The sequence below is a fragment of the Stegodyphus dumicola genome, chromosome 9, assembly GCF_044657685.1.
Source record: "Stegodyphus dumicola isolate Sdum_Otavi_A_Nest chromosome 9, ASM4465768v1".
Taxonomy (NCBI): domain Eukaryota; kingdom Metazoa; phylum Arthropoda; class Arachnida; order Araneae; family Eresidae; genus Stegodyphus; species Stegodyphus dumicola.
Genome location: NC_140776.1, coordinates 43,907,724 through 43,926,912, shown reverse-complemented (window position 1 = coordinate 43,926,912; position 19,189 = coordinate 43,907,724). Strand labels below are relative to the sequence as shown.

The window sequence follows — 19,189 nt, the reverse complement described above, 5'->3', positions numbered from 1 at the left end:
AATGGGATATTCCGCATCTGAGAAAAGTGCAGACTTTTTTTAAACACATGTCAGCAAAAGCAGTACTGAAAAGAAAATATCTGCTTCAGATGTATTTTAATAGTCATATTTATTCATTAGATTTTTATCTGCAGAAGATGATTTTCGAAAATATAAATTGTTGCACATCTGATATAAATATTCCTCAGAAATATATTTTCTGCAAAAAAAGAGAACGGTGGGCAAAATAAATCTTGATTAAGGATCTAAATATTAATTAATTTTTATTATTGTTCACAGTTTTTTCTCTTCTTAAAAATCTTGCAAAATTACAAAGATTATAAATTTCTTTATGATAATGCTAAGGAAAAAAGGAGTCAGATTTCATGACTGGAAATACACACTGATAAGGATAGTAGCAGCAAAATCTGTTCTGAAACATATCAATACAAACCCTTTAAGAATGATATATTACGATATTCATTATCGAATTCCTCTGAGATATAACCGACAAAAAATTTAACAGTACATGATGTGATGACAGCGCTGAAACTTGGACGGGAAGCCGGTTCAAAATAAACTCTCATTACAGATTAAAAGCCTCTTTGTTATCAAGAGTCAAACGGTTATCAGACACACTACTGTGAAAGGGCAAAAAACTCTTCATCCGCACAACAGGACGACTCAGATGAATGCTGTTTAAGATTGTAAAGAATAAGTACGTTACTGACAAGAATTAGTAAAATACGTATACATAGTTTTTCTCAAGGATCAAAAGCAATGCATGCAACTAGCGTCAACATAACTCTTATTATGGTGCTTAGAACACGTTCAAATCAATCAAAATTAATTTAAATGAAATGAATAAGCATTATAAAATGTCAGTAGGAAGTTGTTATACACTTTACAGTGAACCTTCTCGCTTCGATTACGTATTACAGTAATAAGTATTTCTCAAAACACACAATAACATACACACACACACACACAAAAAAAAAAAAAAAAAATCAGTACTCATAATTATAATATTCTTCTATAAAGGGAAGACAACTTTCTAACTCGAACGAGGTCGCAAAAACATTTAATTTTGATTAAACTAACTTATACAAACTAAAAAAAATCTACAAAAAATTAAATTTCAAATTTTTTTCTTTGTAACATAGATTTTTTTTTTTTTCATTTAAAAACAGACATTAAAACATTTTGAATCATCAAGTCTATTCATTTAAATTATGGCGTAAGTAGTCATATTTGTTTACTTCTTTGTGACCCTATTTACATTAATTTTGTAATTCTTGTCTGTACAACTGGTAGCGTATAAGAAATTAATTTTCAAAGTCGTACCCAATTCCCGCAGAGATACTATTAATACTAATTTGTTATTTTCTCATCTAAATATACTTAATAAATCCTCACCTTGTAAAATTATCGCGTCATTTGAACTGTAATGACAACGCCGCATAATGACTACTATAAATTTCGCGTTTTCGATTCAGCGGAATATTTGTATGAAGTAAGAAAATTCCAATGATTTATAATTAAAGATAAACATCAGCATCCGAAATTTCAAAAAAATATGCAACGACTCTCTTCCTATGGCCTAGATCTTTGTCAAGTATAAGTTCTCCTGCTGCATAAATTTAGTGAATTTTAACATTCTGTGAATAAGTACAAAATGACTCAACTTGTGAACTTTATAAACTGCAATAACTTTTTATAACTGAAATTACACCATAGAAACCTACCTCCTTAGTATTATTATTACAGTTCATTGTAACATTGTGGTCTCAATATTTATTACAGTTATCTCATTATGTTTATCTGTATACTAATTATGTTTATCTGCTATTTTGTTTCACCAAAACAGATGTTAAATTTAATTTGTGAATTTTAAATGGTATTGTGACTCTATGTCGTAGATCATTATTTTTAATAAATACTGGATGCAAGGCATACAGTGGAATTGCACGATGTACCATATAATAGGTAAAATCTAGATCATTTGGAAAGTCTCAGCTGCCCATTTCCTAAACCTTTCTTTGTAAATTCTTATAAAGCAAGCACTTTTTTTTTTGGGGGGGGGAGTTAGTATTACGAGGATTACCTGAATAAGTGAGAAGAACTATGGAATATTATGGATGGATTCACGATAAAGATGGATTTTAAGCTAAGTGATTGCAGATGAATTAAAGCACACATAATAAATTTTAATGCTGAGTAAAATAGAATCGTTAAGCTAGGTTAACACTTAGGTGTTTACAGTAGCAGGAACTTGGAAGGAAGGGGAAAAAAAAAAAAGAGCTTCAAGCTAAAGATGTGTAAAAAACATTTTTGAAATACATGTCAATGTTTCTTCTAAGTATAGGAAAATCGGATGGAGAAAAACCAGTTCCTTTATATCTGGAGTCTCAGCGGGGCCGTTATTGACCCTTTGGGCGTTGATAGAGTTTTAAAGGGGTGAATGGTGGTCAAGAGGTTGATAGGCGAATACGCATTAGCAATTATCTAGCATAATCACGATCCCATTGATTAAAAAAATTATTAATAAAATTGATAAACATTTGTTTATTATAATCCTGTCCCTATATTATGTAATTAAAAAGGAATTATACAAAATCATTATAGGGGGAAAATCTACAAAAGCTATTTAATATACCTTAAAATTCAATATATTTTTAAATATATAAATTTTTAAGCAATAAATACAGTACAAAAAAAGGGAACAAAACATAATCAAACAAATACGCAAAATGCAAAACGAATGAATCACAGCAAAATCTACGCTTATTCTTTTACCTATGTCGGCCGTTAAGACTTGTTAAGGCAAACTCTGATTATATCTGACAAGAATTCTACAAGTGCTGCTGTCCCCCCCCCCACACACACAAGAAGAGAAAGAAATCTTTGCGACATCTAAGAACTATGAAACAGAACTCGAAGCTTCATACAGGGTGCAGCAGCGTTAATAGCATAATTTGACTTGCGTAGTACAATGATGTACTGCATGAATGCGCGACAGCTCATGCCGCATTCGTGTACTTATGAGCTGTCATTTTGAGTGCGTCAGTGATATGGATCGGTGGAGTGCACAGCATCGTGCCTTTGCTGTTGAAAGTTATTTCATGAATAACCACTCTGTTATTGCTACCCAGCATCTATTTCAGCAACATTTCAGCTTGGGACATCATGAGAATGTTCCAGATGAACGGACCATTGCGAGAGACATTTCCAGGTAGAGTAATTTCCCGTTTTGGTGACATTTCCTGGCCGCCTCGCTCACCTGGTCTTTCATGTGCAGACCTTTTCCTTTGGGAGCCACCTGAAACAAGAAGTTTTCCGAACACGTTGTGCCACCATTTCTGAGTTGAAGGATGGCATCAGAACTGTCGTCGTTAGTGTCCCAAGGAATACGTTACGCCTAGTTATGGCAAACTTCCAACGCCGCCTAGATGAATCTATTGTGCAGAGGGGGCATCATTTGACAGACATCGTATTCAAAAAGTAATCCCCGCAACGGACAATGATTTAAACATTAGTAAATGGCATACCTTTAACTATTAATTGACATAAGTGGCAATAAATAAATTATAGTTACTGACTTATGGTGTGTTTTTAATATCCTACTATGAACGTTCCCGCACCCTGTATAATATTTCTTAACTGCAAGAGGAGAAAACCTGCATACAATTGATAAAAATTTGTTATTAGCAATAGTTCGGAAAGTAATAACTACAATTATGAAAGTGAACTCTGATCCAATTTTATAAAGTTAGCTGACAAAGTCAATAATTGGTAACCAAGTAGCATAGTCAACAATTCGAAGTTGCATAGATAAAAGGACGGAAATTATTGAACAACTTATATCTGAATTAGGGGTAATAAATTTGCTATATACTGGATGAATCAAATTTTGGCAGGAATAACTTTTTAATGATCTATATGCGTTATTATAGTGAACCATAAAAGAAATAACAGAAGAGTATTTTTTCCCCGCAAAACCTCCCGAAACATACACCAGAGGAGAAGTTCTATTTCATTTTTTTTGAAAACATTTCCTAGCACTATGGCATTTCCCTGTCCAACTTGTGACGGTGCACCAACGGTTGGAAAATATCGAGACATTTTAGCATATGTCAAAAATTCCAATAATTTGATAAATTAATTTGTATGTCTGTTATTGAATATGATAGTTCCTCAGACGATATATTGTTATATGCAAGCCACTAATAGAATTTAAAAGGGAATTTTAATGTTCGCTTCTAAGACAAAGAAAATTTTAATGGGTCAAAGAACTGCTGAGCTGCGATATATCTGATCTTGTATATCGACTCCACTTTTTGCATCCCGATATTATGATGCAAAAACAGCTGATTGCATTGAAAGAAGATATTCCAACACAAGTCTTATTCAAGACGCATGGGTTCACTGAACTTTGGGATGTAAGTTGTCTGATAGAGCTACCCTGAAATATAAATTGTTATAAAAACAACATTATTCAGCTTTCCCTCTTCTTACCTAATGGAATCAGCTGTAGTCAAATCAATAATTTACTCTGTAAAATAAGAAAGAGATTGAATATTTTTAAACGAGTTGATTCAAGAACTACGTTAAGCAATTTCTTGACAAATATTAAATATATTGGAATGTTACATCAAGTGCAACCATCACACAAATAAAATCCAAATTTTGCGCAATTAGAATCTGTGATTTTGTTTCTGAAAACATTTTTATATTTGTAAAATTTAAATTAATAATTTATATTATTAAATAATGAAGACTATGCATATATTGTTGTTTGCGCGAAGGTTCAGAATAGATTGAATGCACACAGAACCGATGATAACTTGATAAAAATTTTATTTTCCCAAAAGAAACACTTTACAGTTCTGGAACTTTTCGTACAGCTCTTCTCAGTATATCATAGAGCACAATCAGTAATTACACAGTGCAAAGCGCATCCAAAGAGCCATGTTCGCTAGGAAGTCTTTCAGTTTTCCGTAGTCGATTCTGAACTAAAATTTGACACCTGATGATCTTTCCAGTCTTAAATAGTTTTCGTCCGGCCGCCGAAAAACATGTCGTGCCTTTCATTTCTCGAAAAAACGGGAAGGCATATATGGTTAAAGTTACATATAAGCGTTACAGTTACATAATAGAGATCAATTACAGTTATTCAGTTATAGTATGAATGACAGTTACACAGGGACTGGACCTCAATATTGCTAAATGGTTGCCAAATTTCACGGCTTTTGGGTATTTCTCGCCAAATTTGATGACAAAACTAATCGCCAAAATCAGTGCCAGATTGGCGATATCTTGCCAATCTAGCGAGATAGCCATTTATCTAAATGTTAAAGATACTTGCCTCTGTAAACTTATTTTTTTGATATAGCTTTGCGTTTTCAAGCATTTCAAGTTACATTATACAAAAGGTACTACAATTTTACGTATAATTTCACTAAAATTAATTACATATATACAAAATTCGTAAACAGTATGTACGTTCTTCGCATTGCGGGAAAATGGCGGTACCTACATCAGCTAAATTTTGAATCCATAAGTCTTCCACCCGAACATGTGCACCTCGAAGCTCGAATTTAAAATTTTTTAAAAAAAATGTATTTCTTATTTTTTGCGGATTGAAGGAACTTTTAATTAAAACCTCAGCTACATAAAAGCTTTCTGCTGCTACTTAACAAAGAGTGAGATATTTATATTTCAAATTTAATCAGAAAACTCAGTGGTATAAAAAAAAGAAGTACGTTCATTTGTAGGCAAAACGCAATATCTTTGTCTTTTGAATTTAATCTGCGAACTCACCAATTTAAAACAAACCTATTGTTACTGTCCGAATTATAATATTTTTATCTTCTACAAAGGAGTATGTTGTTATTCAGCTGAGGGTAAGATATTTAATTTTTCTCCCATATTTATTTTATTAATTACTAAATCAAGCAATTTTAAAACAATAAACGCAGATTCACTTCAATTATTATGAATTACTAGCTGAAACTGTGAAATTATATTTGTTGGATTCAAACAAAGATAATAAACAAAAGTTTTGCAAATGTTTTGTAAATACTAAAATATGTAAATAGAAAAAAAAATGTTAGTAAATACAAAATGTATTTTCAAAAATGATGTTTGTAAATACTAAACACAATTCGTAATACAAGGCTTTTGTTTATGTTTACAGATAAAACTATTTTAAGTATTTTAAAATATATTCACTTCAAAAAATTAAGATACAATATTTCCTAAGTTTTTCCCTTGTATTATTAGACACTTATTTATGTTTATAATTAATTCATAATTTTAGTAACATCACAGTTTTGATAAGCACATGTCTTCCCCCTACTCTCTTTTAACACACTCCAAGATTTTGCTCCAAGACTACTCTTTACTTTAAAAGCAACGTTGTCACGGCAAGTCATAGAAATGACGCACAGTTTGAAACTGTTAAAACTTCCTACAGTATAATTCAAATTCGTAAAATTACTAATAATTAAAAAATATACGGAAAAAATTCTTTCTGTTTCAAGTTGAAATGATATTTCAGAAATAAAACTATTGTTTGTTACAATATGAACCGGATGTAGAACAACAGTATTGACATGTCTGCTTTACTGATTTAACAATTTTACACGTTATCTTCTTGAAGAAGCACAAATGATTTTGCTGTTTGAAAAGGAGGAGATCAAATTCTCTCCGAAACTTCTTATATTCCCTGAAATTAGAGCTCTGCTCTAAAATAAACCCAGTCTAATATTAATTTTTTGACAAGTTTAAAATTAAAAAATGTAGTTTGAAATTGTAGATGCGCGTTATACGCCGGAATATACAGTAATTTAATTCGTGCCCAGATATAAAATACAAATAATGGCTATAATTATTTTGAAAGGCATGCCTTATTAGTGTACTAATGTAACATTATTAACAACAAAGTTAATTAGTATAATGTATAATATCTGATATTGATATTAATTAGTAAAATATCTGATACTGTAATTTCTACAAAATACGAATGTGATTACACCAAGCAAAAACTACTGTTCAAAATTCAAAGGTTGATAGAAGTCGACATCGAATAATTTTAAAAATGAAAAGTGTAATATTTACACTATTTACAAATCATTGATTACAGCATTCAGTGGTTTAGCTACGTTTAACACGAAACGCTAGTGTCATCTATTAATTAATCAAAATAATTTCCACAAGTACTGCGAAGGCCTGCTCATTTAGATGATTGAATCACCCAAATATGAGTAACGGAACACTTGAGGTAACTTACCCGGGACCCATATTTTGGTTACGAGGCATTCAGAGAATTAGTATTTCAAATTTGAGCAATAAATGGGGAAGGCATGAAAGTATTTATGGAGTCACTCAGCAGTTACACGCACGACGAAGTTATCAACATGCAGATGCTTATCTAGTCGAGGGTCTAATACCGAAAAATTTTGTTATGGTTCATATTATTGAAGAACACATTATTCTGGTCTTTTGTAGGTATTTATTTTACTGAAAGTACGAAGGCCGGCACTGTTTTAGACATTGCAAGCAACATGTAATTAATCAGAAATCGTAACACTTGTTTTTAAAAACAAGTCGAGGGAAAGAACTAGAGCATTTTTCATGTGGATGGTAACATCGTGAAAAATGTATCTGCTTACTCATTCACTCTCCTTATAGTTTATCGTCTCTTCTGGTACAGAAGCAGCAGATGGGTGAATTACTAAAGCAAAATGAAATGAAGGAGTAAAAGCTCCTTCCTGTTTCGTTTCCTACAATGCTGGGCATTGATGTATCCCTGTACGAGCGGAAGTTTTCGTTTGTTCAGGAGGAAAGAAAATACACAAAGCGGTGAGGGCCGAGAAAAAGAAACTTTACTGCAACAGTTTCGCAAAAAGCCACATGTTAAAGATAAGATAATTGGGCCAAGCCACCCTATGAGAAATACGCAGAGTTGTTAAAAAAATAAACTGCCTTTTTAATATTTCAAAAATTATGTTCAGAAATAGAGATGAACTGACTCAGCAGTCAAGCAATGGTATGGCAACGGAAGGAAGGGATTTACTTGCAAAAATATTATAAACATTCTAGATTTCTTTAGAAAGTTTCAATTTATGCTTCAGTTTACGCCATCAGATTTCCTTTCTCTATAGTATAAATAAGTACTCACCCTGCAAGTATTGTAACTAACTATATAGACGTGTTTCTTAGAAGATTTTATGTTAATTGTTACATAAGAAAGCAAGAAATAAGATAACGCCATTCCCTTGAAATATAATCAGAATATTTTTGCATTAATTTTTAGTTTATCCGAATAAGAAGCATTTACTGAAAACGTGGAAAAGCCTGCGGGGAAAAAGGCGGAGGAAATAAAAGAAAGTAAAGCTACAACAGGCAGTAATAATAACAAGGAATTTACTCAGAGATTGATGAGCCTATCAGAAAATGATTTACGATGTTATATGAGAAAAAAAAACTTTCACCTTTTTGGCCTAAGTTTACTTAATTAAAAATAAAAACGACATTACTCTTTTCATAAGCCATAGTACGGCAAAATATTGTTTAACCAAAACACACACACACAACAACAACAAAACTGAATTCAATGAAAATGAAAATAAGTCAAGCATTATTTTTTTTAATAAACTTTATAATGATTTGAGGGGACTTCTTAATTAAGTGCCTTTATCAACCAATCACCCTCAAATGTCACTTTAACTGTAATAGCGAGTTATCGCCCTTAACTTAAACTATTTGTGGAAGCAACAAACACACCAATACGTAAAATATTAACTTTACTATTAACTTATTTTCCTCACTACCTGTAAGATTAAATCAATCAATACAAACATCCTCAGCTTTGTGCTGTTGGTTGGAACGTAAACCAGTGTTTCTATTCAAAGTTACAAATAACATTTGGGTCAAACAACGCATTAAATTAAAATTACACTTACCAATCCGAACCTAACATCTGGCGATTACTCTTAATCTAACACCGGCTTCTGATGGCAAAGTAAGTCATAGCAACAGCAAAAAGTCTCTATTAAAAGTCATGTGTTTAAGATTCTCTCAATTTAAGCAAAGCAGCCTGCCAATAACATCTTCATAAATCTCCGGACTGTGAGCGTATACGACGAAACGAGGAGTACAGAAAAGGTGGTTTTAACTATTAAATTGCGCATAAAATGAGAATCCCCAAACTTTTTTTTTTTTTTTTTTGGTAGTTTCATTCTTTAGAGGTAAATGGACAGTTTACATGAAATGAACCTAATTCTACTAAAAGCAAAGATTTGAAATGCTTGTGAGATACCTCTCCAAGCAAGCATCTTCATTGTTTAATAGATTTGTGTCAATTATAGCCTGCATGGTACTCGGAAAAAATGATTAAAGTAACAACGAAGGAAGCACCTGAGATCATTAAAAAACAGAGGTATAAAACCCTCGGTTACATCCAGTACTCAGAATCTGAAGATACGTAAATGAATATGCGACTCTGAATTTAAAAACGACAACAGGTAAAATGGTTTTTAATAGGTATGACTGCTTACTCAAATCAAGTAGATGTGCATCTTTAAAGACAAAAGGAACTAATACTTTATGTTTCAAAGAATGATGAATTTATAATGAAATTGAAATTGCGGTGATCACAAAAGCTTAATTCGTTCCGCCAGAACCAAGTCACGTAAAAAGCGAAAACTACAGGTAATGATTGTCATTTCATTACACAATTTTAAGATTTCAGAAAATACCAATTCATTTAAGTATGTTTGCTATTCCATTCCCACTTGACACCAATCTTAATCTTCGAACTTGCAAATGGAATGCACATAATTGCATCCTTACAAAACAAAAATTTTATTCAAGTACACTTTTATAAGTTGTACTTATTTAAATAAAAATTTCCAGCGAATCATATAATTCTTTACTCATGATATTTCTTTTTGAAAGCATACATATTTTGCCAGCAGTTTTTACCTTTATAAAACGTATAAAAATTTAAATAAGAACAAAAGTTTCGAACGAACGCTCTATCACATGCATACTCCTCAGAATCGCTACAACTTATCAAAAACGTTATACAGGGTGATTCGCTACGGCATTTATAAACGTCTGAGAGGAGAAGATTACTCGAAGACGAATTGGGATCAGATAGCAATGCAGGGTTGGTGTGTGTGTGTATTTAATTACGGCAAAGCACACGAGGGCAATCTGCCTAAGGGAAGGGATGCCTTCGTGGAGGACTTTCTAAGGGAAACTGGCTCCTATACACGTTACACATGAAGAAAACCACGAAAACGCCCATGCAGTCAAGTCAGCCCGTTCGCGGGATTCGAACCTCGGACCGAACTATCAGTGTTCAGCGACTTTACCGCTCGGCCGCTGGTGAGCCCCAATGCAGAGTTAGAAAAGCAATCGTATACTTAGAGGACCCTCTTTTCTTCGGCTTCCGTCTTATTCACAGACAGGGCATATTTCACCAAAAATACACATAACTCGCATGTATGGGCGGTGTAAAATCCCCACGTTACACGAACATTTACAGCACAGCAGCGGTTTATTATCAGTGTTCGGTTCGGTATTGTGGAGAACTACTTAACAGATTTGTATCTCTTACCACTTCGTTTGGACCGACGATGTTACAAGACGAAGTTAAGGAAAGAACAACATACTTATCCAGTTGCTGCACCTTTATATGTGGCTGCAGCATGATAATGTCCAAGCCTATTTCAGCCGTGAAATTCGGAAGCATTTAAATGCGACACTTGAATAACAATGGATCAGGCATGGTGGTCCCACTCATTGGTTCACAAGGTTGCTAGGCCTATTTCTCTGTAGACTTTTTTCCGGGGGTCATATGAAAAATATGGTGCATAAAATGAGACAATGATGGATAATGACGAAAATCTTGTCATACGCCTCTGGGCGCAGTTTCAACGGCCGTCGGAATATTTCCATGCGGCACTGATGTCAGGCTAATATTGCACCTAGTGGCTGAAACTTCGAACACCTTCTGTGACCCCTCTTAATATCACAATTGCTACATTTTTGCCGATTAACGATTTTTGCCTCTTTTAGATGATTTAGCAGAAATGCGATATTGCACTGTTGTCAGATTCATCGTTCGTACTGCTACAACCTTAACCGGGTGGTGTTTTTTCCTACACTTTTTTTTTTTTTTTTTACATTTTACACATCTCTCTAAAGTCATTTGAAGTGACGGATTCCTCCATCTATTTTTTTTCTACTCCTCAGACGATGTCTTCACTTATTTCTTCAACTTATTTCTGTTAATTGCAACGTAGCTTCATTAGCTCGCCGCTTGGCCAGCTCTCCAGTCCCATGAAAGACATGAGTCTCAAAAGATTTTCTTACAGAAACAGTTCCGTCTTTATGCTACACAAGGAAATAACTACGCGGAAGGAAAACCTCACCAAATCTTTCAAAAGTTTGACCGATATATCTCAGACTGAATTCAGTGTTTTGCGGCTTTAGTCACTCGGCCGCCGGTAGACTCCATACATCCATGAAGCTCTTTAATGGTGCTTTCTGAATAAGCACTGTCGAGGGTTTCGCGAACCTTAAGGCTCCTTCACGCTCGGATTTATCTCAACCAACAGAGACATCTGGTATAACCGACTTAACTCCACGGTGTTGAAAAATCAAGTTTTTCTTCAGTTGAAAAATCTGAAATTCACGTATAGCAGAGCTAGTCGACACATGGAACCAACTTCGATAGCACATAAACCACAGAGTGAAATGCCCTTAAATGCCCATATTCGCTACTGACTCATATATTTCTCCACACAGCTTCTACAGGTAAAGGTCTCAGAACATTACAAAGGTCCAGGGTTCCATGGCCCTGCTGTTTAATACAAAACCTCCTAACCAGCTACTTTTAATATTAAGAAGTTATTTTAAATAGCGCACTAGAAGTTTCTGAGAACACCCTATTCAATTTTTATTTAAATGCGTATTAGACCCTTTTATTAATGCTATGGTAGATATGGAAACAAAATATTTCAACTGTTCAGACAATTACAATCAGTATTATATTTTTAAACAATATTTTAATTACCTATTTATTTAATAATACTGAATTCAAATAGGTGTACATTTTAATCAAGATATCGACACTATAAGATCTAGTATTATTGTTCCTTTTATAGGCTAAGGCAATGTACCTCTATCAGTATTTCCCTGAAATCTCTCAAATCTGTGATTAATCACTCGCTTTACTGCGATAGTCTGGAATCGAATCGGCAACATCTCGAAGTGCATTACTTATAATAAAAATCTCAGTTATTTTCTTATTTATTTTCAACACTTCAATTGAAATGTTCATGGAACAGCACTTCCTATAAAAATAAACAATAAATTAAAATATTTGTACCTGAAAGTTTCAAATTAATATAACGAAATATAACGAAATTTTGTACTTTATTTTACATTCGCAAAATTTAAAACTGTTTCATGATTAGACTGAAAAAAAAATCTTTAAAATTTACTTCGCTTAAAAAAAATTTAAGTCACGAACCATCACTTTCTCTCTTAATACTATTGTAAATAAGAGACAAATTCTAGCATATATTTAACTTGCTTTCGTTACAGATCTTTTACCACCCAAATTTTAAGGGTTAAACCAAATATCCTTAGGTCGCCCACAATCGAATTTCGATCATTTTCTCTACGTAGTATATATTTCTAACTATCATTTTTAAAACTAATGAAATCACAAAAGAATATAACTTAACAAAAGGTAAAAACAAATTAAATAAGTTTCAGAACAAGTTTCTTAAAGGTTACAAAAAGCAAGCCTTGAACCTGCGATTGATAAAATCTATCAATCAAGGCTAGGGTCATAACCTACGGCATTACAGAAAATAAAATTATACATTCCTGTACTGATTAGCAATTGTAATCGCACACAGCTGGCTAAAACCATAAAAATATTTCGATAAAAAAAATTTCACTGTGTACCCTGAGTAACTGAAATTTGTTAATTGAAGAGTCGTAAATTTTAGTCATGGTTTAGAATTAAATTATACAGAAATAAATTTTCATAATTCCAGATTTATCACCAAAACGCATAACTCAAACTAGCCACGTTGCTTAACATAAAATACAAAATTTTATGAAAATATTTTCAAATTTGCAGGTTCTTTAAAAATAATATCTAACATCTTACGTGCTGCCCGTGTAGCAAAAATTCAAGTTAGGAAAACATTCATTGTGTTAACAAATTTAAAAGAGTTCCATACATTATATGAAAATTTTGCAAAGATATTTAATAACGAATAGTGACCGAGGTCATTTTGTAGAGACATTATGATTTTTTTTTTTTTTTTTTTTTTGAAACAGGAGAGATGAAAAATGAGCAACGCCTTCGCCGGGACTCAAACCACTGACCTCTCGAATATGCATCCAGCGTGCTGACAGCTACACCACGAAAGCATGTTAAGAAGGCGGGAGAACTACCTTATATACTCTCCCTTTTAAAGGGCGAACAGGGATTAGGGGACCCAATCGCCAAATCCTGGTGGTGAAGAATCATCACCCACCGCCTTTTTTAGTTCGGGCGCCACTGCAGAGACATTAAGTTATTTGAACCCAATAAAGCACAATGAATATTTTACTAACTGGAACTTTTATTATATCAGTATCATATATACTGCTGGCCATCCATCAGCAATGGCAGCACCACAAAAGAATTTGCGTAGTGGCCATTTACAGTCTTCTCTGACTTTCTGTCTGTTCCTAGCATTGTGAAAAAACGGCTTCATTTAGAGCCAACAAATTCTGAACGCACATAGTTGACTACACAAACATGCACTTCGAAGACCGAATTTCCAGTTTGTTTATTTATTTCATATTTCGTGAGAAATTAATGAATTTTTATCAACATATTAAGCGATTTAATAAAAAAAAAGTATTGTCACTTATCGAAATTAAACCTTTTTGTGTTTCGCTCGCGAGCGCATTCCGATTTGGTAACGGAACAGATTTATCTTCCAAACTTAACCAACAAACTAGGCTATTTAAAAGCAATGTGCTACCACTGAGGGAAATAACACACTTTCACATTCTACGTGCCAGTATGTTGCCATTCGGGAAAGATATTTAATTTTCAAATATAAATCTGTTTATTACTAATTAACAAATTAAGCGGTTTAAAAGTTATAAATGCAAATCGTGTAATTTTTTTAATTTTTAATTTGGTACTGATTTAAACAAAGATTCACTTAATTGATTTATACAAAATCAACAGTCTATAGACTTTTTTTTTTGTTTTTAAACATTTTTTAACGCCAATTATACATAACTGATATAGAATTTTTTCCCTTCCTATATTTAGAGCCTTTTACGTTTTTAATGGCAAATCCTTCTTTCAAGAGTTATATTGCAGTTTGATGATCATAAACACAATTTTTGCCTAGCTGGAATTGTGGTAATAGTTTTTACGGAATTTCTTCAGTATTAATTTTATTTAGTCCGCCCAGTCTATCTTGTGATCATATCGGTTTAAGCTTCTTTCTTGACTTTTATCGTAGTTCTTTGAGAAAGATTCGGCACACTCCGTGTATAAGTAGGAAAGACAAATGAATTTCAGTACAGAAGGGTTATGTATGATGACTACTACATGAACTTTTGTATACATACCATCGACTTCTTTTTCTTAATAATGTGTCGCGATGTACCTACTAAAATCTTAACATTTAACGCATTTAAACTTGCATCTTGTGTATTAATAAATAACAATGGGGCCGAGAAGCAGGAATTAAATCAAAACTATATTTTACTATATTTTACTCATTACTTTAAAAGTAGCCAAGGAAAAATGCAGATTGAATTTTATTTCATTATCTTTCATTACTAAGGGGCAGCCTGCATTTCCATGTCTCCAACCAAGCTTTCATAATTCAACGTGTATCCACACAAAGATAATGATAAAGAATCTTCAGTTTCGGAATATCAGTAAACAGGAAAGTATGTTTAGTCTTCGTGAACTTTAAATATGAAAATGCCTAAGAGTAGGATCTATTTATTTGTACAACATTTGGGGGCACTAGAATACTTTTCTCAACGGATCTATTTCCATAAGGTTACATTAGTTTGTAGAGTTATAACTTACTTTTTCTAACGCATCTTTCAATATTATGTGTGTCGGAGAGTTTCCGGAGATATCTTTATTGAATTTATTATTGCTATTATTTTAAGAATCAATCCCCTAAATGAATCACAGAAATAGATACTAAAATTTTATATTTAAAATTAGCTGTTCAAAATGGCAAAACCAAATGGCAAACAAACAAACAAAAAATATATCCAACGCACACAACTTGACTTTGCATGAGCAAATAATAAGCGATCTGAAACCTCTAACAGCTCTCGACAAAGCATGGATTAAATTACATTGACCAATAGAGTTAAAGGGAATAAGCAAAACATCTCGGATACGGCCAGAAATGGGCCACAGTTCCACCAACAGTAATACTAGGGCGAGACGTTACCTTTAAAGGCTGAAATCTAATTTCATATTGATACTTGCCATGACAGGATCTGCTATAATAAGCTTTCGAAGCAAAAAGAAAATGATATTCGTAATTCCCGGATAAATGCGGGAATCGTGAGCATGGCATTCAAGAAGATGGCAGCGCAAGATGTTATTGCTTAATGGCAAAGGAATGCTTCATAGTCATGAAACTATATAGTCCTTATACACTACTCGACAATGGTGTGTATTTCGGTGTATTTTAAGTATGGCAAAGCACTCTAGGGCTATCTGCATAAGGGGAAGAATGCCTTCGTGGAGGACTTTCTAAGGGAAACTGGCTAGTATACACGTTACACATGGGGAAAACCACGAAAATACCCACGCAGCCAGCCCGTTCGCGGGATTCGAACCTCGGACCGAACTACCAGTGTTCAGCGACTTTACCGCTCGGCCGCTGGTGGGCCTGCTCGACAATGAAAATGCAACATCAAGAAGGAGTGATCAGAAAGTGATGAAATTTGGAAAAATGGCAAAGGAAAAGACAGAGATAGCAAGCAGCAAAAAGTGATCTTTATTTCAAAATGATAGTCAGAATACACTGCGAGAACGGATTCTTTTCAGGATCCGTGCACACACCTTCTGCAGAGATGACATGTCCCAGGTAAGTCACTTCCTTTCGAACAATTTGAATTTAGCGGGACTCAGTTTCAGATTGGCTTCTTTCAGTTTCTGGAGCACCTTTCTAAGATTTTCTAGATGTTCTTCAAAACTCTTTCCGACGATGATGATGTCGTCCAGGTATATCAGACAGGCTTCGTAGGAAAGACCTTTCAAAACAGTCTCCATGAGGCGTTCGAATGTTGCCGGCGCATTGCACAGTCCAAACGGCATCACCTTGAATTGCCAAAGCCCTTGTCTCGTAGTAAATGCCGTCTTTTCTCAGTCATCAGGATGTATTTCTACCTGCCAATACCCACTCTTTAAATCAAGTGTTGAGAACCACTTGCTTCCAGAAAGAGTGTCTAGAATGTCGTCAATTCTAGGAAGAGGGTGACTGTCTTTCTTCGTAACCTCATTCAACCGGCGATAGTCGACGCAAAATCTTGTTCAGCCGTCTTTCTTTCTGACTAGGACAATGGGAGATGCCCATGGACTTGCTGAAGGCTCGATGACATCGCCTTCTTCCATATCTTTTAAAAGTGTTCGTACCTCTTCCTGTTTAGCAAACGGTAGGCGTCTTGGATGCAAAAAGAATTGCAAACACGCATTTACATTCTTTGTCGCTAAAACTCAATTCAATTCAATATATAAAGAAATCTCACTTACCTGTCAGACGCATTCACCACTTTTATCATTTTCTCTATATTTTATTGACGACACAATTAAATATATTTACAACAAAGAGAAGCACAGATAAACTTTGGTTAATGTTTCGCGTTGGAGTTATTTCTTTCGCAATCAACAAGGTTCTGAATTAGTCCGAAGAATTCAAGCGCACACAGCGCCATCTGGTGCAATACAGTTTCTACAGACTGCCCCCCGAATGACCAGGGGTTCATTCAAACACTTACATTAATACAAATTTAACAAAAGAAACTTTTACAATGTAAAGTTCAATCAATTCACATATTAAAGAAACTACACTTATTTACTGTATAAACAAATCATTCATCTTTAAACAATTTGTAAAGTTACCTGCAATAAATATAATAAAGATAATAAGCTGGCAACTCAATACCTGTACATACATTAAAACATTCATCACATATATGGAATAGTCCTGTAACAATAATACAAATTAATAAACATATAATAAACAATTAAATTTATTCATTTATTTCAAGATTATATAAAAGCTGCACAGGTCTCTTAATAACTGATGTACCTGTTTTAATTTCACAAGACCTTACTTTTCCATCTCTGCCAGGAAATACTGTTACAATTCTTCCTAATTTCCAAAAATGTCTAGGTAGCTTTTCATCATGAATTAATACAATATCATTAACTTTAAATTCAGTAATTTTACCTGAAGGTTTATCACAATGAACAGATCTCAGCATTAATAAGCATTCATTTTTCCATTTATTCCAAAACATACTTACTAAATCTTTTAACTGGCATTTTTCTATTAACTAAATTAGAATCAAAATGAAGCCTGGCAGGAGGCAAACTATTCACCCTGCGCCCCAATAGCATATGAGCTGGAGTTAGAGGCATAGGTTCCTGTAATTCAAAATAAACATAAGTTAAAGGACGAGAGTTAAGAACACCTTCAACTTCAATAATTAGAGTTTCTAACTCGTCTCGAGATAAAGTAGTTTTTCTTAGAGTTTTTCGCAAAGCAAATTTTACAGATTTAATTAGTCTTTCATAGAAGCCACCCCACCACGCAGCTTTCTCAGCGATGTAGCACCATTGGATTTTGTGTGAGGCGTAAAAGTCTTTTACTGTTGGATGACTAATGACAATCCACAAATTTTTAAGTTCAAGTTCTGATCGTTTGAAAGTTTGAAAGACGCATTCACCACTTTTATTATTTTCTCTATATTTTATTGACGACACAATTAAATATATTTACAACAAAGAAGCACAGATAAACTTTGGTTAATCTTTCGCAATCAACAAGGTTCTGAACTAGTCCGAAGAATTCAAGCGCACACAGCGCCATCTGGTGCAATACAGTTTCTACAGATGTTGCTTGATCGGGGGATGATCGCCGGTATCGATTCTGTGTTGTGTCAAACTAGTTCGACCCACGTCAGAAGACGAGCGGGAGAAAAAAACTTGAAGATCTTCAATGACGCGATTGGCAGCATTCTTCTCTTCATCGCTTAATTGCGCATTCTGAAGTAACTATGATGTAATGCTTTCTGAAGACACGGATTCTTGGATGTTACTCATTCTTTTAACGCTGGTTACTTGAGTACATGCAGCAACCACTTCACCTTTCTTAATAACTCTCGCCTTCTCAGTTACATTGGCGACTCTCACCGGGATAACCGTTCTGGATAGGTCGACGAGTGTTGAGGCTACTAGTACTCCTTTTGGGCTATTACAGTTATTGGGATATTCTATGATGCCGTAGCGGAAATTTCTATTTTCGGCTATGGATACTGGAAGTAAAAACTCAGTTCTTGCGGGTATTGTGATATCATCTTGAGCTATAATTTTGTGGATAGATTTCACTCCATCATTAATTCCGAATAGGGCTATGTCCTCAGATGTAGAATGCAATTCGTTATTTTTAAAGTGCAAGGAAAAATTGTATTTCCTTAGAAAGTCCAATCCGAGTATGCAAGAATCAGTGATCTCTGCTACATAGGCCGTGTGATGGTAAGCGGCACTTCCAAACGTGATGTTAACGTTCACTTTTCCGTCGATGTCGATCTTCTCACCGGACACAGTCTGGAGGGTAACGCAGGGCGGCATCCAAATAAGATTGTTTCCCAGTTGTTGAGCCAAATCTTTTCGGATGATGGTAACGTTGGCTCCTGTATCTATCGTCATATTGCAGAGAATTCCATTAATATATCCTATTATGAAAAGTCCATTACTGCCCCCTCTCACTGCAGAAATCTGAAGCGCTTTAAACTAGGGCTTTTCTTTATCTGGCAACCTCCGCCCCGCGAGATCGCCACTATTTAGTTTCCCTGCTGTTTGTTAGGAGCGGTCTTAACATCCGTACCCTGGGGTATTCTGCAGTTT

General features: G+C 34.2%; 1 protein-coding gene across 5 annotated transcripts in view; it reads right to left on the bottom strand.

The window, feature by feature from the left end:
• The window catches only part of LOC118196067 (protein SSUH2 homolog), a 137,284-nt gene that overhangs the window by 41,776 nt on the left and 76,319 nt on the right, over positions 1-19,189 (bottom strand). The window contains exon 1 of one of the 5 annotated variants that reach the window (XM_035367454.2): positions 434-581. The exons of the other annotated variants lie outside the window; for them this stretch is intronic. Within the exon in view, the coding sequence (XP_035223345.1) occupies positions 434-566 (133 nt within the window). The 5' untranslated portion in view covers positions 567-581. Of the gene's footprint in view, positions 1-433; positions 582-19,189 lie in introns of those variants that run through there. 5 annotated transcript variants of the gene reach the window in all.